Below are 23,244 nucleotides of genomic sequence, written 5' to 3' on the forward strand. Positions count from 1 at the left end.
GCAATGTTCACAATGTGCTCAGGGAGGACAGGAGGGAACAGGCCCCACTTCCAACAGGAGGGTCCATCCCAGCTGGCCAGAGAGAGAAAGGGAGGCAGGACTTGACCTTGGCAGAGCCACCCTCAGCCTTCCCACACCACCCCCCTGGTCCCACTCAGCACAGGGAGGGAAGCAGGGAGAGCTCTGCCCTTGGAGCAGGGGTCATACACATGAACTGTGGCTGAGGCTTCTTACGCCAGCACATTCCCAGCTACCACACACATGCAGGGCACAAAAAACCAGTGGCAGGAGGACTGGGGAGAGCAGAGGAAGGCAGGGCTGAGGAGAGCACAGCCAGGAGGTGTGGGGTCCCTCAGAGGTCTCACCATTGTCCTGGATGATGCGTTTGAGGTAGTCGGCCATCAGCGTGCGCAGCGCCCGCTTGTAGGGCAGCCCCAGGCGGTGGGGGAACACGATGGCTGTGTCCACCACAGTGCCATGGATCAGCTGGGGACGAGCACAGCAGCAGGGTTATTCCCCCACTCCCACAGGGACAGGCACTCCTGGCCATCAGCCATGCTGCAGGAACCTTCTGGTCAGCTCTGGGCTCCGTGCAGCGCTCGGCAGCTTCCAGCCCAACCAGTCTGGCAGGAGGCTCTGGGCATGTGGGCACCCGTGCAGGGTGTGGGCACACAGCATTCCCACTGCTGTGCCAGCCCCACTGCCCTGGAACCTCACATTCAGGAGGTTTCCTGAATCTCAGCAGAGATTGGGGCTGATCCAGCAGGACAGGCCAATCCTTGACCCCCCAGCCTGGAGAAGCTGCAATAGCTCTGGAGTCTTTCCCAACTAAAAACTAAACTGAAGAACCAGCAGACTGCACAGAACAGCCCCTGTGGGAGCTGTAGCAAACTCTCAGCTGCTTCTCAGTCTGGTGAGGGGCACCCTGCCCATGGCAGAGCATTGGAACTGGGTAATCCTCATGGTCCCTTCCAACCCAACCATTCTGGGATCCTGAGATGGGGACAGAAGTGGGCAGGATGTGCCCACATGACAAAGCAGGATGTACATCCCACTGCTGCTGCAGAGCAGGTCTGGCCTTCAGGGTGCAAACCAACCCCAAATCCTCCCATCCACCAGCAATGAATCAACAGGAAGTTTTTAACCAGCACCAGCTCAGCAAGGATGGAATGGGACAAGGAAATTTTATCACTGAATCATATCAGAGTGTTTTGAGTTGGGACTTTTTAAAGAGCTTCTACTCCATCCAGTGCCATGGCAGGGACACCTCCCACTGTCCCAGGCTGCTCCCAGCCCTGTCCAGCCTGGCCTTGGGCACTGCCAGGGATGCAGGGGCAGCCCCAGCTGCTCTGGGCACCCTGTGCCAGGGCCTGCCCACCCTGCCAGGGAACAATTCCTGATTGCCAAGATCCCATCCAGCCCTGCCCTCTGGCACTGGGAGCCATTGCCTGGCTCCTGTCCCTGCAGGCCTTGTCCCCAGTCCCTCTGCAGCTCTCCTGGAGCCCCTTCAGGCCCTGCCAGGGGCTCTGGGGTGTCCCTGGAGCCTTCTCTTGTCCAGGTGAGCACCCCCAGCTGTGCCAGGCTGGCTCCAGCCCTCTAATGCAACAGCTCAGCTGTGAATTGTCACCACACTGGGGGAACTGGGGATGCTGAACAGGTCAAAGTGCTCCCTGCCCTGCACCAAGGGGCTGGGGACAGCCAAAAGGCCCCACCTGATGAAGTCTGTAACCACAGGGCAGGCTGGCTTGGGCTTTTTTTAACACTGATTTCTTCCTCTCAGGCCAAGACAAGATGAATTCTCTGCTGTCATGAGCTACATTCAGTGGGAGCTGGAGGAATGTGGGTGAGGGCAATCCCACATCCTGAGCACAGCAGTGAAGGGCTGGGCCTAAGAGATAAACCTGAGTCCTGTCCCAACAGGGATAACTCCAAAAGGACCCTGATAATCCCCTCTCCTCTCTGCCCCCAGGCACCAGCTCATGCTGCAGGACAGCCCAGAACTCCATCAGGAACAGCTCCACAACTGCACTTCAACAGGAACAACCTGCTCCACTCCTCAGAATATAAAACTGCCAATGTTATGGATAATCTCCCCTGGACTGCACTCAGCCCTGGCACCCTCCCAGACACACTGGTAATTACTTATGTAGATCAGGAAGAGTGAGGAAACAGGATAATAAAGCTTTAAATAAAACTTGAAATGCCATCAGCACTTGGAAGTTGCCACAGCCATTAGTGAGATATGGCTTTGGTGCCACAGCCCTGGGCCATTCTGCTGTGACACCCCACATTGCTCTGGCTCCTCCTCTTGGCAGCAGCTGTGGTGCTAAGAGAAAATCAAGCCTCTAAGAGGCCAAGGCAGTCATCTCGAGCTGATCTAACTGGAAATAATGTCTTTCTGATTATGATGAAGCCTCTCCAAAGCTGGGATAAAGGGTGCCATGGAGAGGTAAAGTGTTTTACAGGCATTAAAAGCTCCTGCTTCCAACCCAGCCCAGCCCTGGGAGCTGGCAGCCACAGAGGCTTCAGCAGGAGAGCTGTGGGACAAAGAATGGCTGAGGGAAGTTCTGGCATGTGAGCACAAAGACTTGGCTCCTGCCTGCCACATGTTCTCCTGCTGACCCAGGACAAACCCCTCAGGGCAGGACACAGTCCCTGGCAGGACCCTGGGCACACCAGGCTGGTGAGGGCAAGGCAGGAAACAGGACAGGTAAAAGGTCAAAATAACTTCATCAAATTAACAGCACAATTCCTAGAAAAGCTGGCACAGAACAAAGAATAGATCAGGCAGGGGTGAGAGGCAAATGATTTGGGGTCAGTCATGGAATCATGGAATGGTTTGGGTTGGGAGAGACCTTAGAGACCATCTTGTTGCACCTTCCACCAGACCAGGCTGCTCAGGGCCCTGTCCAGCTCTGTCACCCTGGGCAGCAGCAGCCACTGAGAGTTCAGGTGACACCAGGAGTGACACACACAGCCCCAGTGCCCTGCACTGCCACCACAACCAGCTTCACACAGGCCCAGAGACTGGACAAACCAAGGAATCCTGGAATGTTCTCAGTGGGAAGGGACCCTCAGCGATCATGGATCCCAGCCCCTGTCCCTGCACAGCCCCCCCAACAACCCCACCCTGAGCAGCCCTGGGAGCTCCTGGAGCTCTGGCAGCCTTGGCACCATTCCCTGGGGAGCCTGGGCAGTGCCCAGCAGCCTCGGGGGGCAGAACCTTGCCCTGAGCTCCATGCCAAGGCCTGGCCCAGCTCCAGCCCTTGCTGGGCTCCTGTCCCTGTCCCAGAGCAGAGCTCAGCCCCTGCCCCTGTGCCTGCCCTGGGCAGGAGCTGCAGCCCCCAGGAGCCTCCCCTCAGTCTCCTGGGCTCCAGCTGAACCAGCCAAGTGCCCTCAGCTGCTCCTCATGAGGCCCCTCAGACTCTTCCCCATCCTCACAGCTCCTCAGGACACTCTCTAATGGGTGCATGGCTTTTTTATATCGTGGTGCCCACAACTGCACACAGGACCTGAGGTGAGACCACCCCCCTGATCCTTGGAAATCAACAGTTCCTAAATTCCACCCAACACTCCCCAGGGTGGGAAAGCACCCCAGGGAGATGTGAAGGCAGAGCTCAAGTTACCTTTAGTGCAAATAAGTCGCTTTCCAAGCTGTGCCCTATCAGAATGGTGTCTGCACTGAACATGTTCAGGAGGACGGCTTGGACATCCCGCAGGGTGATGCTCGTGTTCTCCAGGTCCTCTTCTGTCACACCTGAGAACCTGCACAGAACAGCATGGAACAGGTGGGGGTCCTTCACTTGAAGAAATACCTCAAAGCCCCTCAGCCCTTAGGGAGTGGTGGTCAGGGGAGTTTCAGCAAGTTCCTGAGAGAGCACAAAGCTCTGTCCCAAGGAAAACCATCCTCACCTGGTGTTGTAATCCACCACCTTGGAATCTGGCTTGACAAAGGTGTCATACACCACTTTCAGCTCTGAGTTGATCACAGTTACTCTTGTCAGCTCCAGTCCTTGCTTAGTGTAGCACTGCAAGAACAGGGCAGAAGTGATGGCACAGGCCAGAACAGTGTGGGATCTGTGGAGCCCCTCACCAAGGGCTGCAGCTCCCAAAATGCAGCAAGGCCAGGCAGCAGCACTGCCCAGCGTGGGCCAGTCAGAGCCTGCCAGGGCTGCACAGCCCTCAAGCCAAACACAGCAATCAATAAGAGCTCATTTACACCTCCAGCACCAATATTCAGAACAGAGAGAATCGGGTCAGCAAACAGCTTCCCTTGTGTCACACACACAAACAGCCACTTGTGTCACACCTCAGGCAGCCCCAAAAAGCTTTGTTTTGGCTTTGGACCCACCATTTCACAGTCTAAGGCATAGATCCCAGGGTAGCCATCAGTTGTGGGCAGCTTCTCAAAAGTCTTCACAAAACCATCCAGGCTCTCCTTGCGCCCATCGTGCACGTGTTGCTGAAAGGAAAAGACAGGGACAGCTGGTGAGCATAGGAACAAGAAGCCAAAGAGCCCACTCCAACAAACCTCCACTTGAGTTTTAGTAATTTCTTAATGAGGAATAAGTTTTGAGAAGTTCACAACCACAGCAAACACAGCATGGGCAGCCCTGATTCCAGCGGCACATCAGGGCTGGTGGCATCGTACTGACAGCACATGGAGGAGCAGGACATGTCTGGGGAGAAGGAGCTCTCAATCTGGAGCAGAATTAGTCAGGAAGGGTCACACTGAGGCCTGACTCTGCTGTAACTCCAGCTCCTGGTTCCTGTGGCCAAATCAAGGCCAGGTGCAGGATCCTAAGCCCAGACTCCAGAGCAATGTGTGCATCCACACCCAGGCAGCCACACCCACAGCAGCCCCAGCCCAGCAGCACGTGAGGCAATGGAGGGCATTTCCAAGCATTGTTCCCAGCTCCAGGGTCAACAAGATCCAGCAGGAAAACTCAGGGAGTGATTTCACAAGTGGTTTTAGCCAGTGCATGACTGAGCTGCTGTTGCAACACAGATACTCCCACACTCCTCCACAGCTCAGATCCCACTGGTTATCCTGAAACCTTCCTGGCAAGCAGGGGATCTGAGCTGGAGGAAGTTTAAAGGGGAAGCAGGAACAGGTAGCAGAGGGCAAGGCAGAGCTGGGACAGTCCTTTTGCCTGCTAACATGGTTCTAGGTAAAACCAACCTGCACCACACCCAGAGGTAATGCTCTCCCTCCCTTATTCCCCAGTGGGGTTTTTTGTTGTGTTGAAGTTTTGTCTGTCCCTAAATCTCCATGTCTTTGTGTACAACCACAGCAACCTGGGTACAGCCTCCTTTGCCATGCCCAAAACCAAGGAATCACTGAATCCTTAAGGCTGGAAAGGACTCCCAGGATCATCAAGTCAACCCAGCAGCCCCACCATGGTCACCACTAAACCATGTCCCCAGGTGCCACACCCACGTGCTTCCTGAGCACTCCCAGGGTTGGTGACTCTATCACTGTCCTGGGAAACCCCTTCCAATGCTTTACAAACCCTTCTGTGAAGAAATTTTCTCAATATCCCACCTAAACCTCCCCTGGCCCAGCCTGAGGCCGTTCCCTCTCCTCCTGTCCCTGTTCCCTGGAGCAGAGCCTGACACCCCTGGGCTGTCCCCTCCTGTCAGGAGCTGTGCAGAGCCACAAGGGCCCCCTGAGCCTCCTTTGCTCCAGGCTGAGCCCCTTCCCAGCTCCCTCAGCCTCTCCTGGTGCTCCAGACCCTTCCCCAGCTCTGTTCCCATCTCTGGACATGCTCCAGCCCCTCAATGTCCTTCTTGTCATGAGGAGCCCAAACTGACCCCAGGAATTGAAGTGGGACCTCAGCAGTGCCCAGCACAGGACAGAGCTTCCCAAAGGTCTCACCCTACAAAGAATGAAACTGTTCTGGTTTGTCCCAGGATTAAAGGCTGGAGAGAGGAGGAACTGAGGCCCTTGTAAAGCTGCTACGTGTGGGCAGAGAGGAAACCAAAGCAGGATTTGCATATTTTCCTGCACAGGTCACTACTGCAGGTACAGCCAGAGCACAGGAACTGCATCATTTGAACTTAATGAGGCAGCTGGGCCAACACTGAGGCCAATCTGTCCCAGATTCCACAGCCAGCACTGCTCCAAGGCCTCATGGATCACTGCTGCCAGGGGCTGCACTTGTCCCTCTGCACCCATGGCATGGAACTGCTCTGCTGAGGGACTGGGGAGAGCAGCTCAGCAGCCAGGAGACACCAAACACTTCCCCCTTGCAGCTTCAGCCCTTCCCTCCCTGTGTGATACAACAGAACTGAGCAGTGAAGTGAAAAAAATCCCATTAGGTATTTTTCTCTGTCAGTTGTTGTCATGAAAATGCCCAATTCTCCTCGGCTGGGAGGAGGGCAGGGAAGTTGCTCCTGTTTTTCAGGAAGCACAAAGAGCAGCCTCTGCAGGCTCCCTGGAGCAGCACAGCTCCCTCCTGCCACCTCCTGCCTCCCTGCCTAACTGCAGCAAACCCAGCTCACTCACACAGCTGAGCGCCAAATTCTGGATTTTCCCACCACTGCAGGGCAAAACAATTGAAGTTGCACTTGGTTTATCCCCTTAAGGGAAGCCACTGTTCTGCTAAAGGCTTAAGCAAGGATTTCCCACCCCTGTGCTTGGACACACACGAGTTTTCTAAGCAGCTTACTGCTCCAGTTACTGAGAATGGTGCCTCATTACAAAGATTTTCTGCTTTCAAAGCATTTCTTCAAAACTGAAGGATTCTGTGCTCCCCAATACCCCAACATCCCAAAATTTCACGGTGTGCTCTGATGCTGAGCAGGCTGTGGATTCAACCCTGAAGCTACCAAGGGGTGCTGTGAAAACTGGGGGCTTGTGAAAAGAAGGGAGAGAGACTTTTTATACTGGGATGGAGGGACAGGAGCCAGGGAATGGCTCCCACTGCCAGAGGGCAGGGCTGGATGGGATCCTGGAAATCAGGAATTGTTCCCTGGCAGGGTGGGCAGGCCCTGGCACAGGGTGCCCAGAGCAGCTGATTTTTAAAAAAAATCTTAAATTCATGTGGAAAAAAAAGAAAAGTAATAACCTGATCCCATCCAATCCAACTGTGCAGGACAGGCTTTAATGGTGTAAACAAATAAATTCTAACAAACCTTGAGTTTTGCCCAGAATCACCTTCTACCTCTAGCTTTTTGTTCTCCCTTGTGTGGCAGCTGCCAAATATAAAAATGCCACTAAAACAATGACAAGGAACATGCCCAGAGACCTGAGAGAAAGGCACAGGACAGACTGGGGATGCTGGGGTGGCACAGCAACTCTTCTGCTGCCTAAGGGAAAGAAAAAAGGTACAAAGGTACCCAGACAGTGCTCTGCTCCATCAAACTCCACAACTGAGAAGTTTCTTCATTCCTTTTTCTAGTGCTGGGCTCCCTCAAAAGAAGTTTTGTGATATTTTGGAGTTACAACAGGCTCATTGGGAAGGGTCCTCCCCTCATTACAACCAAGAAAACTTGTCAGAAAAGATCTGTCCACCAGGATAAAGTTACCTTAGCATGGGAATCTGGAAAGGAAAAGATGGGAAAAGGGTTTGGCACTGTTGCCAAGGCTCTGAGACTGCTCCTTAAAAGGAAATCCCTTCTTTCTCATTTCTTCTGTGATTCACTGAAGAACATGAGCTTTCCTATGTCCCTCAAGCAGATGAGCTGGGCAGCTCAGGATAAATGAACCCAGCTCACTGCAGACAGCTGAGTGTCAGATACTGGATTTTCCCACCACTGCAGAGCAAAAAAAAATTAAGTTGCACTTGTTTTATCCCCTTAAGGGAAGCCACTGTTCTTGTAAAGGCTTAAGCAAGGATTTCCCAGCCACTGTCAGTGTGAGCAGAGCACAAATGTCACTGAGAATGAAGAGGTGTTGTTCCATCACTTACTTTAGCAACCTGGCAGCCTGGTGACCCCACAGCTCCAGAGCAGCAGCTGTAGTGAGTTTCCCACCCACCTGGCACTGAAAGAGAAAGAGATGAAGGGTCAAGGAGAGAACTCTTGTTAACAAGAGATCTGAACTTCAGCTTTCACTGCAGATCCCCTGGATAAGCATGACAAAAGTGTGTCCAACACAGGGGAAAAATAGCTGTGGATTCACAGGCAGCAATCTAAAGAGTTTAAGTCTCTGGTACTCAGCCAGACAAACTCCAGAAGCCACTCAGCTGCTCTGATGGAAAACCAGAGCAGAGCTCAAACTAGGTTAGTGCCTTGCTGCAAATGAATTCAGCCAAGATCAGTGAACTCTCCTGGGAGTGACAGACCTCTAGTGCTCCCAGTCAGCCTTTTAAAGGGCTGATTCTTTTCAAAAAGCACAGCAAGGCTTTTCCCTTTACTTTTCTGGACAAAAATGAAACCCCCGTGCTGCAGCCCCAGTGTCACATTCTGAGGACAGCCAAGCCCAGCAGCTCTTTGTGAGGCCACTGCAGTGACAGGCACAGAACTGCCACCACCTGGGAGCGTGACAAGCCCCAAAATCAAGCTCAAAGCTGAGGAAGAGCCTGTGTTTGGGGCTGCAGCACAGGCAGCAGGGCCAACCTGTGGTTATTAATTGTTGCAGTGTTGTTGTGGGTCCCAGGATGAGGTGAGAATTGACTCCAAGTTCTTAGAAGGCTGATTATAATATAATATAATATAATATAATATAATATAATATAATATAATATAATATAATATAATATAATATAATATAATATAATATAATATAATATAATACAATATAATATAATATATTTATTATATTATATTTATTATATTATATTTATTATGTTATATTATATTATATTATATTATATTATATTATATTATATTATATTATATTATATTATATTATATTATATTATATTATATTATGTTATGTTATGTTATGTTATGTTATATTATCTATATTATATTAATTATGTTATATTATATTATATTTATTATATTATAATTATACAGTAAAACTACACTAAAGAAAGAAGAAGGAGACATCAGAAGGCGAGCAAAGAATGATAATAAAAAACCCGTGACAGACTCAGAGAGCCTGACCCAACTGGCTGTGATTGGCCATTAATTAAAACCAATTCACATGCTGGGTAAACAATTCTCCAAATCACATTCCAGAGGAGCAAAACATGGGGAAGCTGAAGCTTCTCAGGAGAAGCAGTGGTGGCAAAGGGATTTTCCATCGATGCAGCAGTGCCTGGCAGGGCTGGCTGTACCTCTCTGCTTGCGCAGGCGCCCCCAGTGATGGACGCACTCCTCCCTGCGGATGCAGCTCCCCGAGGCTGACACCATGTACTCGGTGCCACAGCGACAGCAGATCCTGCACGAGGCTTGGGGACAGGAGACAAACAACAGCCAGGTCACTGCAAGCAGCCTTTCCTACCCCCTCACCTGGCCAAAGCCAAGTAAATCACCATCACTCAGCCCCAAACGCTGTTAAATGATGTTTTCTGTTATAAAAGATTCCAAATGTTGTTGCAAACTCCTATAAAGGCACAGCAATCCCCCCCTCCAAACACTTCCCAGAGGCAAACACAAAGACTCTCCAGTGGTTTTGCTGGTCCACATAAGCTGCCCTCAGTTCCGTCAAGGTTTGCTGCATTGTTTCTCCACGCACAGCAAATTACGTTGGAGTCTAACACAGTTATTTTAAGGAACAGGATAAATAAGTCATTCTTTGGACACCAGAGCTAATGAAGCCTGGTTTCCAGGGGATCTGTGCCTTGTCACTTCCAAATGACATTTTAGCCCTTCTAGGGCACAGCTTTTCTGTCAGGATTTTCCAGCAGCTGGATGAAGGAGCACTTAGGGCAGGGCCTGGCAGTCTGCAACTGCTCCCTCCTACCACCTCTGCTTTTACTGCCCAAAATTTGGGGAAGGGACATGCAAAAAGCCACTGGGAAGGAGCTATGATTCTTCTGATCTCCATGCAATTCCACAGTTCCACCAAAATTCCATTTTGGGGTGAGCATTAAAGCTGTTAGCACATTGCCAGCTCTGCCCAACTGGTCACAGTGGCAGCTTTAGTTAAACAAGGAGAAATTCAAAAATCCTGCAACATCTGCAGGAAACTACAGGAACAAAAGCAGGAACATGAGCTCAGGTTCATATAAAGAAGCTGGCTGGTTCCTGGGAAAAAAGGGCTCTCACAAATACAGCACTTGACAGTGTTAATGCAAGAGAGCTTTTGCCCAGGTTGCTTCAGCAACCACAGGACAAATGTAGGCACAAGGTGTTAACATGGATGAGCACTTAACACACTTTAGTGAGGTCTCTCCACACAGATGCTCAGGGGTGCGTGGCAAAGCACCTCAACAGAAATCACCAGTCTGGATTTTATCCCTGCTGCAGCACAGCCTGCTTTAGGCAGGGGCTGAGCAGCAGAAATCTTGCCATGAGTTCAGAAAATTCAGAGGAAGACCCCATCCTGTGGGTTGACCCAACCTGTGGGTTCAAGGCCAGGCTGGATTGGGTTGGAGCAACCCAGTCTGGTGGAAGGTGTTCGGGGAGTGGAATGAGATGGGCTTTGAAGTCCCTTCCAATCCAAACTATTTTGTGATTTTATGATCATTTTGTCCAGCTGCACAAAGGGCTCTGGGGAACTATTTGGCCCAGAAGTGCCACGAGATCAAATGGAAAACTCTGCAAACTCTGCAATCCAGAGCAGCAGAGCGGGACCCAGTGCAAAACCAGCCTGGCCCTGTGTCAGTCCTTATCCCACCATAACAGCAGCTCACACAGACAGAGACAGAAAAAAATCCTTCCCCTGGGAGAGGGGAGGGCCACCATGTGCAGAACAGGAGCCTCTTTCCAACCTGTTCCATTGCTGTTCTTTGGCAGCACAGAATCCTGGAATTGCTGAGGGTGGAAAAGACCTTTAAGATCAAATCCAACCATCAGCACCACCACCGTGGTCACCACTAAACCACGTCCCCAGGTGCCACATCCACACATTTGTTCAACATTTACAGGGTGATGACTCCACCACTGCCCTGGGCAGCTTGTTCAATGCTTCACAACCTTTTCCACACAAAAATTTTCCCTTATATCCAATCTAAACCTCCTCTGGTGCGACTTGAAGCTGTTTCCTTTCATCCTGTCACTTGTTACCTGGAAATTACAAATTAGAAACCTCCCTCAGCCTCACAGACTATAAACTCTGGGTCAACACCAGCATTCTCAGGATGTGAAAGCTGAAGAAACTCTCCAGAGCAGCAGAGTTCTGCAGCCACACTCCCCATCCCAACAGGACCAAGGGGCAGCTCCTGCCGTGCCCAGCAGACCCTGCAGAAGGAAAGAGGCAGCAGAGCTTACAGTCAGTGACTTTCTTCTCCTCTGCAGTGAAGAGCACAGCCCGTCCAGCCTTCTCAGGGTGAGGCATTGGGTAGCCATTCTCCTTGAGCTGCTCCTCAGTCATCAGGTACTCCTTGAGGCGCCGGTACAGGGCAGCTCCTGCACACAAACACAGGGCTCAGCTCTCAGCACCGAAGCACTGCCTGTGTTTCTGCCTTTACAAAGTCTCCTGCCTTGATAAACTGAACTTCCCCCACTATTCTGAACTTGACTCAACTCAGGGTGGACAGGGGAATAGGTGTTGGGTGGTCATTTTTAAAATCTGGCCATTATTGTACAAGTTGATTTGTAAACTCCTTGAAGAAGGAGCATTAAGTCTGGAAAGCACAGCTGGAACAGAATTCCTCCACAAGGCCCATCTTCAGCCTTGCTGTTACTGATAGAACCAACCCAATTTGGGTGGAAGGGACCTTGGAGATCATCCCATCCCACCCCTGCCATGGCAGGGACACCTCCCACTGTCCCAGGCTGCTCCCAGCCCTGTCCAGCCTGGCCTTGGGCACTGCCAGGGATGCAGGGGCAGCCCCAGCTGCTCTGGGCACCCTGTGCCAGGGCCTGCCCACCCTGCCAGGGAACAATTCCTGATGGCCAAGATCCCATCCAGCCCTGCCTTCTGGCAGTGGGAGCCATTCCCCCTTGTCCTGTCACTAAATGTGAGAGACTTCTCCAATTCTAATGTTTAAATGCAACAGCTGATAATTGGTAACACAGCCCTCAAATACCCCTCAAAGGCCACCCACAGCTCCCTAAAAACTTCATTATCAGAAGTTTCTTCCTGCTACTGATTTCAGGCTGCTTGTTTCATTTCACAGAATAATTATAACTCCTTGCACTCTGCTCAATATCTCCTTTGGCTGCTGCATTAAACCCTTCCAATATTCCTGGGTGCCCTTTGATGTTGCTTAGCTGAGCTATATTGGCCCTTTTAAGCTTTCTCAATGTCAATTCCTTCTGCTCCATGGCCTCCCTGGCTCTCCTCTGATCTCCTCCACAATTTGCCTACATCTCTTGGCAACCAAAATACCCATAACTGATTTGAGCCCACATGAAAAATGCTCGTGGCACAACCCTTTGGCTACGATACGACCTTCCCGTGACATTGGTGAAACTGAGCCCTGCAGAAATGGAGATTTTTAAGTTTGCCTTTTAATCTGACAGGCACATTGTAAAGAACTGCTTCAGGGCAAGAAAGTTGAAGTAAAATAATGCCCAAAGCACAAGAGGCAGCTCTGAGTGGTTATTGATGCTCCATCAAAGCCAGCCAGGCTGCAGCTGTGACCTCAGAGCCCCAGTGAGGACGGAAGGAGGGCACTGGTCAGTGGTGTCACCATCCCCCAGGGGACTCTGCAGCTCTGTGATGCAGCCAGAGGACAGAGAAATCCCAGTACTTCAGGTCATATAATCCTGAGTGGGAAGGGACCCACAGGGATCATTGATCCCAGCGCCTGTTCCTGCACAGCCACCCCAAGAGCCCCACCCTGAGCACCCCTGAGAGTGCAGGTTTGGGCTGGGAGAGACCTTAGAGACCATCTTGTTGCACCTTCCACCAGACCAGGCTGCTCAGAGCCTGTCCAGCTCTGTCACCCTGGGCAGCAGCAGCCACTGAGAGTTCAGGTGACACCAGGAGTGACACACACAGCCCCAGTGCCCTGCACTGCCACCACAACCAGCTTCACACAGGCCCAGAGACTGGACAAACCAAGGAATCCTGGAATGTTCTCAGTGGGAAGGGACCCTCAGGGATCATTGATCCCAGCTCCATCCCTGCACAGCCACCCCAAGAACCCCACCCTGAGCAGCCCTGGGAGCTCCTGGAGCTGTGGCAGCCTTGGCACCATTCCCTGGGGAGCCTGGGCAGTGCCCAGCAGCCTCGGGGGGCAGAACCTTGCCCTGAGCTCCATGCCAAGGCCTGGCCCAGCTCCAGCCCTTGCTGGGCTCCTGTCCCTGTCCCAGAGCAGAGCTCAGCCCCTGCCCCTGTGCCTGCCCTGGGCAGGAGCTGCAGCCCCCAGGAGCCTCCCCTCAGTCTCCTGGGCTCCAGCTGAACCAGCCAAGTGCCCTCAGCTGCTCCTCAGCCCTTCCCCAGCTCCGTGTCCCTCCTTTGGCCACTCTCCAACAGCTTTGGCTCCTTCTGATCTCGTCGTGCCCAAAGTGCCCCCAGCACTGGAGGTGAGGCTGCCCCAGGGCAGAGCAGAGTGGGACAATCCCTCCCTGGGCCTGGTGCCCCCAGCACAGGGTGGCCCTTGGGGCTGCCAGGGCCCAGCAGTGACTCAGATCCAACTTGCCACTGACCAGGACCCCCAGGGCCCTTTCTGCAGTGCTCTGAGATGAGCCAGATCTGCTGTGATGCCTGGAACAGTTGCTGAGCACATCCCAAGGGATGCTCCTGCCTTAGAAGAGCTCAGCTTGGGCACCTTGGTCTGGTTCTCTGCATGTCTGCTGATTTCCAGGACATCTGGGTCCTGTTTGGCTTTGGGATTTGCTGCTGCATTTCTTTTTTCCTCAGCCCCTTCCCCAGCTCCAAGTCCCTCCTTTGGGCACTCTCCAACAGCTTTTGATCTTTCTGATCTTGTGGTGCCCAGAGTGCCCCCACAACTCGAGGTGAATGCAGCAGCCTGGTCCTGCACCCCCCAGTCAGTGTCACACCTCAGCTCCCCCCTCAGCAGTGACAGCCCAGCAGGAACAGGCTCTGACCTGTCAGATCCTCAGCTCTCAGGCTCCCTGAGCGGTTCAGAGTGAAGCTGGTCTTGGCAGCAAGCTTTCCTCCCAGCACAGCCTCGTGGGACACCACCTTCTTGTTACTTGTCTCTGCAAGGAGAGGGGAGCAGCACAGGGGGACAGAGATCAGGTACCCAGTGGGTGACTTCAGTCCCAGTTTGGGACGCTACACATGGGCAAGAGGAGGATTGTGTTTATTCTCTTTAACTCTTGTTTTGCTCCAGAAATGGATTTTTTGTGCCACATGCTGGCCCAGCATTTCCATCCCAGCACCACAGAGAGTATTCTGTTCACACTGTCAGCCCACAGCAATTTTAAGGGCAGCAAAAACACTTTTCCAGTTTTGTTAGAAACTTGTAGCTCTCCCTGCTCACTCTGCACAGCAAGGCCTCTGACTGACCAGAAGAGAGGAGTCAGCACAGAAACAACTTGACCCCTTCATGTGCTGTGTGAGGGCATCACCCACCCCCAGGAAGCAGCTTTGATTCTGGGGCCCTGCAGACCAACCTCCCACGTAGGATCCTTCAGCTTCTTTCAGAAAGGAGCTTCAGAGCTCTAGAATATGCTCAACACATCAGACAATGGCAGAGAGGGGCTTTTTACTAATCATTAACTGGCAGCCCTCTCCTAAAGGCCAGCCTCCAAGTTCAGCTGCTCTGCCTAATGGCCAGGAACGTAATGAAGACAGAGAGGAGAGAAGGGAAGAGACCAAAGGAAAAAAAAAATCACAAGAACAGCACAAATTGATTGTTTAATGTACCCTCTGGAGGGCCAATAATGAAATGTCTTAACCCTCTTCGTTTCTCTCTTGAAGCTTAATGTGTGTAACAGATTTCTGTGGTGATGGACGAGTCTATCACTTTGAAGGCATCATGTGAAAGTTACTCCATTAGCAGGGCTTTTCATTTGAAAGAACTTGTGCTAAAAAAAAAACCACCCATGTGGCATTATCTCCATTTAAGCTGAGAAAGCCAACAAAGCATTGCAGGACCTGCCTCTTGAAGGCCCATTAAGGCTTGCCAGGCTATAAAAAGCTAAACTGGAGCTGTTTGCCTTTCAGCATAATGCTGCTGAGAAATGGGTTCTGGCTTTTGAAACAAGTTTCTCTGTGTGGTTTGTAATCCCAGCAGGGCTCCAGCTGCTCAGCTGCAAGGTACCTACTGTTGGTGCTGGCTGGGGAGTTGGGCACGAGGCTGCGGAGCTTCTTCAGGGTGTTCACAGCCACGTTCAGGTAGATGTTGCGGCTGGTGCTGCGCTCGTAGGCCACCTTCTCCTCTGCCAGGGCCTGGGAACAGCACAAACCATCACCACACACTCCTTTCCACTGCTCACAGAACCCCAGAACGGTTTGGGATAGGAGGTGATGAGGTCTCTGGTGTTGAGATGACCCTGAGGTGTTGGAAAGTCTCTGTTTCCAAACCCCAAGATGGAAGAAGAAGGCAGAATTCCTTGGCTCTGGTTCTCAAGGTTGTTTATTTGCTCTTATCTAATCATTGTCTGTTTGACCTGCTGAGATCTGTCTGGCAGGTCAGGTTGAGGCACACTGACCACCCTCAGATGGTGTTATCTTTTTATACTAAACACTACCTGTACTTTATTTACAATAATTTTCCAATACCTATCACCTATGTTAGACAGTCTGTCTGTACTCTAAACCAACCCAAAAGTGCCACCATCACAGCAGAAGATGGAGGACAAGAAGAAGAAGGAGAAAGAACATGCCCAGATTCCTCTATCTTGCCTCTTGAACCCCCATTCTAAAAACTCCAAAATTCTACTTTTCCACCCTGTGGTAAATTCACTATCATTCTACTCAAACCCCTGTGGCTTGTAACTCTTCACACAAAGTTGGGAATTGTTTCCATGGACTAAAATCAAAGGCACAGGTGTTTTTGACTCTGTGCCAAGGTCTCTGAGCCCCTTGCCAGGGCCTCAAGTCCTCCAGGGCAGTCAGAGGAATGTCCTGGGTTCTGTCAGGGAGGAACCTCAAAGATCAGTTTTTTCCACCTTCCACTATCCCAGGTTGTTCCAAGCCCCATCCAACCTAGCCTTGAACACTCTCAGGGATGGGGCAGCCACATTTCCATGGCTTTTGGAGAAAAGAAATGTTTGGCTCTTAAATACAGACTCCAAGTAGTGATGCCTCAGGTTTGAGCTTTTCTGTTTTTCAGATTCTGTGCTGCTTCAGTCTGTGGGTCTGGGTTTCACATTATGGCATGGTGAGCTCTGTGCACAGAGCAGGGAGACAAAACAATTCCTGCTCCAGCTGGGGACCAAGGACAAATGATCCAAATCTCAGCCCCAAGAGCACAAACAACGCGGTCTGGAGAGAGAAAAACAAGGATGGGACTGGATGGGGTGGGGCTGGAATTGGACAATGAACTCCAATATGCAAATGGAGCAGAACTGATCAAAGTGAGGGACCCTGTGATCAGTTGTGCATTTTGGGACCATTTTGGTTCATCTTGGGTGCAGCCCTGGCTGGGCTCTTGTGCTGCCCAAGGTGGATCCATTGTGGCCTCCTAATAAATCCCTGCTTTATTCTTTAGCTCTGTCCAGTCTCTGTTCTAGCTCAGCCTTCACAAGGCATCAGTAGGACCACAAAGAAAAAAAATTGCCTGACAAGGAATTGAGTAATAAAGCAGAATATGGCACCAATATGTACTTGCTCACATAAATAAGAGAAAAAAAAGTATTTCATTTTAAGCAAAGTGCTAGAAAAAGTACTTTCATGAGAAACTTTCCTGAAGAGATTAATAAAACTTTCCTACTTAGCAAAAAAAAAAAAAAAATTGAAACTTTAACATATTTTAAACTGATATCATCCTTTGTCTTTCCCCCAGTATAAAGTCTGCTGCCACCTTGGCTTAAGTTTTCCAGAGCTGCTCTTGTTCCCAAGAATATCTAAGTTTGCCACGTTTTCATCAAGTAATTCTTGATTCTTGTTCTTGGAACTGCCTGGGCAAGGCTGCTTTCCCCACTTTGGGGCAGTGCAAGATCTTAACTGGTAAGAAAAGGAGGTTTGGCAAATGGTGGCTCCTTGGGAAGGTGGAATCCCACAAAAGAAATCCTTGTGGTGTCTGCTTTGTTTTGGAACACACCACACAATGTCCCACATTTACCCAAATAACAGCCAAGCTTTTCCAAGAAAATGTATTACTCTCTTCTGGAAATCCAACCATACTGTCCCTACTGCTAGAAAGTTCCTTAAAGTCTCCTTAACAGCCTTCAGAAGCAGCAAGGACCCAATTCCCAACCAAACACGTCTATCCCAAACACTTCCCTGTGCTCAACACTTTGATTCCAGGAGGTGTTTTTGGCTGCACCAGAGCAGAAGCTCTTTGACCACAATGCACATTCCTCTGCATCCTCTCCTGGGGTTATTAAAGGGCTCAGGCAAGATTTGCAAATGAAGGGAAAGATGGGATTTCCTACTGGAAGACCCCACTGGAATGACACTTGCTGTTGCCCATTCTGGTGATATTTAATGCCATTTTCCTCAGTTGTGCATAGGGGAATCTTCAGGGAATCAGGGAATGGTCTGGCTTGGAAGGGACCTTAAGATCATCAAGCTCACACCCCCAAGTTTCTGCAAGCATAAATACAATTCAGTTTTCTGGATTTGCTACCATTTTAGAAGGTTTTGGCCAAGGCAGAGGATGTCATTCCCTGCTGCAAACATTATTCCTGAGAAGCAGGGATGTGTACAGACCTTGTCGAAGGCTTCCTGGGAGGAGGAGCAGAACTTCAGGCACTCATCAATGAAGAGATTGAGATACCTCTGACGAATGTTGGTTGGGACTTTAGCACCAAACTCTGTGGGAATAACAGGCCTCTGTAAAGTGGTGCTCTGGAGGTGAGACAGAGAGAGAAAGAGGCTGGTCAGGCTCCAGGAGGTTGCTCTGAGGCTCTCCCACTTCCTGTTATTAATCATGGGATGACTTCCTTTTTGAAAATCTGCCCAAAGCCAAACTTAACACGCAGCACTTTTGGTACTAAAAATACCACTTGAGGCTTCACCACCTTCAGTGCTCTAAGTCCTTCAGAAAACAGCTGTATTTCACTCTGAGGTCAGCCAGGAGCCAGGGACTCCAGGGCCATTAGTCACACCCAGCATTCCAGAGCAGGGCATGCTGACATTTCCACTGAGAGGGCCAAGGTTAGGATGGCACCAAGCACCACTGGAGCCATGAACACACACCACCAGTGATGGGCACCACACACAGGTTTGGTGCTCTGGCTCTGAAGAGAGAACAGGAGGCCCCTCCTGCCAGGCTGTAACTGATCCCACCCCCACTTCCTGGGGCATTCCTGTAAATTGACTGCATTGGGGGTTTTCTTCCATTTTTCATGTCAATCATGAGGTTCCTAAAAGGATTTGCCCCCTTCAATTTAATGGCATGTTCTTCAAAAGCTGCATGTTGGGCTGAGCTGTGAGCCACCACTGCAGCTTTCCATTTCACACCAGTTTATGCCCCACATCACAGCACACTTGTCTCTTTTTCAGAGAGGAAAATGTTCATTCATCTCTAAAACACCCAATTGTTTTGTCAGTTGTCCTCCATCCCACCCAAGAGATATCCATAAACCAAGCCATCTGCTGCAATCTGGAATAACAACAACTCTGTGGAAGCTGTGAGCTTGTTCCAAGGGGAGCAACTGGTCCTATCCCAATGGGAGAAGTGCTCATTTTCCCCAGGAGACTCTCACCTTGATGCCCTGTTCAAAGGGATTTGAACAGGGCATCATTAAATTTACATTAAATATATAAATTCTCAACCTCTAATATTATACCCTTAAGCACCTCTCTAACTCTGCTAAATATTTTATCCTTTCACTTATTTCTCTTATTTTTAATCAGCTTCAAGTTCGACGTTACTATGGTGGCAGTTTGGGTGGGAAAGGAAAAAAATTACTTTTCACTCTTCTAGAAATAATCAGAGCAAGTTATGACAGATCTTGACACAAACCATCATCAAAAAAGGGATCTTTAACCAAGTCGTGGCACTAACCAGTTCTGCCATGCACTCCAGCACACAGCTCCTTATGCCATCCCAGGCTGCTCCAGGGGGAATTCTGCTCTCAGTTGTCTTAGCAAGTACCAGGAAAGGAGGGACTTAACAGAATCCCAGAATGGTTTGGGTGGGAAGGGGCTTTAAAAATCATCCCATTCCACTCCTGCCATGGCAGGGACACCTCCCACTGTCCCAGCTGCTCCCAGCCCTGTCCAGCCTGGCCTTGGGCACTGCCAGGGATGCAGGGGCAGCCCCAGCTGCTCTGGGCACCCTGTGCCAGGGCCTGCCCACCCTCACAGCCACAAATTCCTTTCCAAGATCCCATCTAACCCTGCTCTCTGGCAGTGGAAGCCATTCCCTGTGTCCTGTCACTTTGCTTAGGAACTCATAACAAAGGCACCCAAAGGCTGGGCAGAGATCCCAGGGGGTAAAGAGAAACAAAACAAAAGCAACTAACAAAGACAAAATAGCCTTTTCTTTAAAAACCACCAGCAGCATGAAGTTCAGTGCTCACATTTTATTATCTAGGTCACAGAGGGACATTATTCATAACCACCAGTGTGGCCCACAGAGCCTGGCAAGGCCATGAATCCACCCCTGGCTTTTGAGCACAGGAGGTTCCAAGCCCCTGACCCAAACACACTCAGGCCAGTCAGCACAAGAGAAGGCTCAAATTGGAGACAAGTGATCAATATTCACAGAGATCAGAGCAGCATTTAAGTATTTCTACCTTTTTAAGCTCCTACCACTTGAGTGTTTAATTTTTTATACAATGCTATCTAGGAAAACCACAGGAAGAAACAAACCCACTCAATCAACGTAATCAAAACACCATTCTCAGGGAGTGCTAAGTTTGGAACAGCAGGATCAAACATTCCACCCTCCCTGGGGAATGACAGGAAAGAATTCAAATTCCCCTTACCTGTAAGGAGGGAACATGTGCTACCCTTTTGGGCACGATGGTGCTGGTGGTCTTGGAAGCCATCCCAGCCAAGGTGCAAGGCTTCAGAGGAAGGGTGGAGGCTTCAGAGTCATTGGAAGGTGTGACACTCCTGCCACCAACAGCTGTCTTACTGCTCCCAAGGCCTGCAGGGAACACAAAACACTCAGGTACAAATCCTGCCACTGGGCTCCAGGCTGCCAGAATGAACTCACTATCAAAGGCCAGTACTGCAAGCTGTGATTTTCTCAAATCCAGGTCTCCAAAGGGACACAAATTGGGCAATTTTACCACCTTGCAGGCAAGGATGAAGAAATCATCTGCCAGGAAACGTGTCTCATTTGGGTTTGTTTTGGGGTGCCTGAGTCAGCAGAGTTTAAAGAGGTAACTCTGTCAGCTGGAGGCACTGACACCCCACACGTCAGCTCTGAGTCCTTCCACCACAAAGGCACAGCAAGGAGCCTTCATTAGCACTTCCCTCCTGCTCCTGCCCCCTCCAGGCTCCAATGGAAGAGGGAATGAAGAGCAAACACAATCCAAGGAAGAAACAGAAAAAGGAGAGGCTGAAGCGAGGGAGGTTGGGTGAGACAGATCAGGCTGGACACGTCTGACCTGCTGCTTTTCACAGCAGGGTGGAATTTCTCAGGGAAAGACCTTCCACTGGACACTCCCAGCAGAGATTCAAGTCATGGCCAGTCCTACACATCCCCTGACAGTTTCACACGTGCTCAGGAGAAATATAAACAGGGTAGAGCCTTTAACCAGGGGAAGGACAGGACAGTGACCCCACATCCCACTGCTGGCTTACTTTGCTTGGCCGCTGCGGTGAGGGCTGCATTTGGCACGTGAGCAATCCTCCTCTTTTCTCCTGGCAAACAGAGAGAGGTCTTTTGAACAGCCCCAGCCAGCTGTGCTGCCTGCTGCTGAGCCAGCTGGATCCTCTGGTAACACACCTCCTGGGCTGTGGGGGGACGGTAGGGCCGCACCACCGGCTTGCTCGGGGTCTCTGCCTGCACACACAAACAGCATTTAGGGCCAGCAGCTCCCCTGCTCCATCCACACCCCCCAGAAAGGTCCCTTCTCCTCAAGCCCTCTGTTAGCAAGTACAGGGTTTTGAGAGGACAACAACCCAAGTGTCTTCCAGAATGAAATAATTAAGAGTCATCCTTTAACAAACATGGCATTAATGATTCATGCTCTGGGAAGGCCTCCCAGCTCACTGGCACGTTCCTCAACTCATGAGCTGCTTTAGTGGCTGTGCCCAGCCCAGTCCTGGGCTCTATCAACACCCTCAGCCTTGCCCTAGCACACAGACCTTGCCCTGTGCTGCTTTCTTTGCTTTTTACTGCAATAAAAAAGTGACACCAATTCTCCACTCCTCTTTGCCACAGGACACTGAGCTCCACTGCTCCCTCCCTGAGGACACCTGCATCCACCTCTGCACCACAGCAGCTCCCACCTCTCTGCAGCCCTGGAACTGCTTAAAAGCCTCACAGAGAAGTATTTATGGGATCAGAGCATTACATAAACTGATTTTCTGAATTTCAAACAGGCTCTGTCCCTGCCCACTTCTGGAGGCACCTCAGTTACAGCACAAACAGGTTCCACACGAGCTTCCTTTGATGGCCAAATTTAGGTTCGCAGGAAAAGTGCCAGAAATTATGTCAGCAAAGAGAGAAGTTTCCTAGCAGCACAAGTGCAAGAGAAGCAGCAGTAGTACAAACTTCTCCCTCTACTTAACAGCCTTTGAAATGTGAGGAACAGGCCCTCCCTCCTGGAATCTCCTTGGACGAGGGTGGCCCAGTGAAACACCTGGGGGCAAAGCTGGCACCTCCTGCATTCCCGGCCTCTGATGCTGACAGCAGCTTCTGGATACCAAACTGGGTGCAGTCAGACATTAAATTATAATTACAGACTTCCAAGCAGCACAGGCCACTCATTTTCTGCCTCACCTGCAATTCCTTTGGCCCCCATTTCCCCTGGCAACCAACCCCGAACTCGGCTCCCTCCCCTTCTCCTCTCAGTCCCTGAGCCATAAATCATGAGCAAGACTGAGCAAATATTCCACTTGGAGGGACACAGCAAAGCACGTTCTGAGGTGAAAAGTGGCAGCTGAGGTGTTACAGCACCTCCTGGGCAGAGCTGGGAGCTGCTCTGAGCTGAGAAACTGCAGGGAATGCAGGTCCTGGAGCTGCCCTGGCAGCTGAGCACACCAGATCAGCTCTGTTTGCCCAAGCAAAGGCTCTGCTGGGGCTCCCATCTTTGGAAAGCATTTTTGGATCAGCTGTCACATTAAGAAAATATATTTAAAGGTTTGTACATGTCTAAAAGGTGCCTTTTTGCAATAAATATTTGAGTTAATGAATTTCCAAGCCATTTGCTTCAGTCTCTTATCTCTTCACTTTGGAAGAAAGGGCCCTTATCAAACCACATGAACTGGCTGGAGATATGTAGTTAAATAAATCCTATTGTATTGACCCCAGGGCTTCAAATTATTAAAGGCAAAAAAAATCCTTCCTAGGCAGAGAGGAAAGGCAGAACAATTAATTTGGACTACCCAGCTCAAATTAGTGCACAAGGCTCCACTCTTATCCAGCTGCAACATAAAACTAATCTGAGATCAGCACCTGGAGGGAAACACATTAAACCCTCAGAGAATACATGAATTAAAATCCCAGGGAGAAAGGAATAAAAAAATCAGATTTTTTTGCTTCTTCTTTGATTTTTGGTTTTTTTTTGTTTGTTTGTTTGGTTGGTTTTAATTTTTCTCCTCTGTATTTGTACAATTGGGAAAGAAGATTATCCAAACAAATACTGCTGAGATCTTGGCTGATTCAGAGCAGATGTAAGGTAATGGTTTTAAACATTTGACCAAATTCCTGTACTATCTTTTAGATCCACAAGGCACAGAAAAATACCAGCAGATACAGAGTAACCTTGTGTCCAGTTATTTTTTATTGAAATCTCTAAATTAAGCTATACTGGAGAAAAATGAACACCCCAACCTATCCCAAAGGGTTACCAAGAGCACAATTCACTCACTCTTCCCAGCCTACCCTTGGTTTTAGGAAGGTTTTTTGTTTTGCTGCCACTTTTAAAAGATCCTAAATATGGGAAATTTTTGAGGAATTGGAAAGAGAGGAAATAAAACAGCCATAGATTGATCCCAGCACAAACAGCTCTCACACTGCTGCCTGGCCCTGGGAGTGC

At 50.2% G+C, this 23,244-nt stretch overlaps 1 protein-coding gene across 1 annotated transcript in view; it reads right to left on the minus strand.

Moving 5' to 3' along the window:
• The window catches only part of REXO1 (RNA exonuclease 1 homolog), a 50,642-nt gene that overhangs the window by 3,000 nt on the left and 24,398 nt on the right, over nucleotides 1–23,244 (minus strand). Inside the window, exons 4-15 of the mRNA XM_066566312.1 lie at nucleotides 20,843–21,044; nucleotides 20,017–20,180; nucleotides 17,792–17,929; nucleotides 15,241–15,364; nucleotides 14,056–14,169; nucleotides 11,326–11,463; nucleotides 9,228–9,341; nucleotides 7,914–7,987; nucleotides 4,352–4,462; nucleotides 3,913–4,028; nucleotides 3,627–3,765; nucleotides 366–486 (exon numbers count right to left, since the gene is read on the minus strand). Of these exons, the coding sequence (XP_066422409.1) occupies nucleotides 366–486; nucleotides 3,627–3,765; nucleotides 3,913–4,028; nucleotides 4,352–4,462; nucleotides 7,914–7,987; nucleotides 9,228–9,341; nucleotides 11,326–11,463; nucleotides 14,056–14,169; nucleotides 15,241–15,364; nucleotides 17,792–17,929; nucleotides 20,017–20,180; nucleotides 20,843–21,044 (1,555 nt within the window). The remainder of the gene's footprint in view (nucleotides 1–365; nucleotides 487–3,626; nucleotides 3,766–3,912; nucleotides 4,029–4,351; nucleotides 4,463–7,913; nucleotides 7,988–9,227; nucleotides 9,342–11,325; nucleotides 11,464–14,055; nucleotides 14,170–15,240; nucleotides 15,365–17,791; nucleotides 17,930–20,016; nucleotides 20,181–20,842; nucleotides 21,045–23,244) is intronic.

The sequence above is a fragment of the Molothrus aeneus genome, chromosome 27 (assembly GCF_037042795.1).
Source record: "Molothrus aeneus isolate 106 chromosome 27, BPBGC_Maene_1.0, whole genome shotgun sequence".
In the NCBI taxonomy this organism is placed as follows: domain Eukaryota; kingdom Metazoa; phylum Chordata; class Aves; order Passeriformes; family Icteridae; genus Molothrus; species Molothrus aeneus.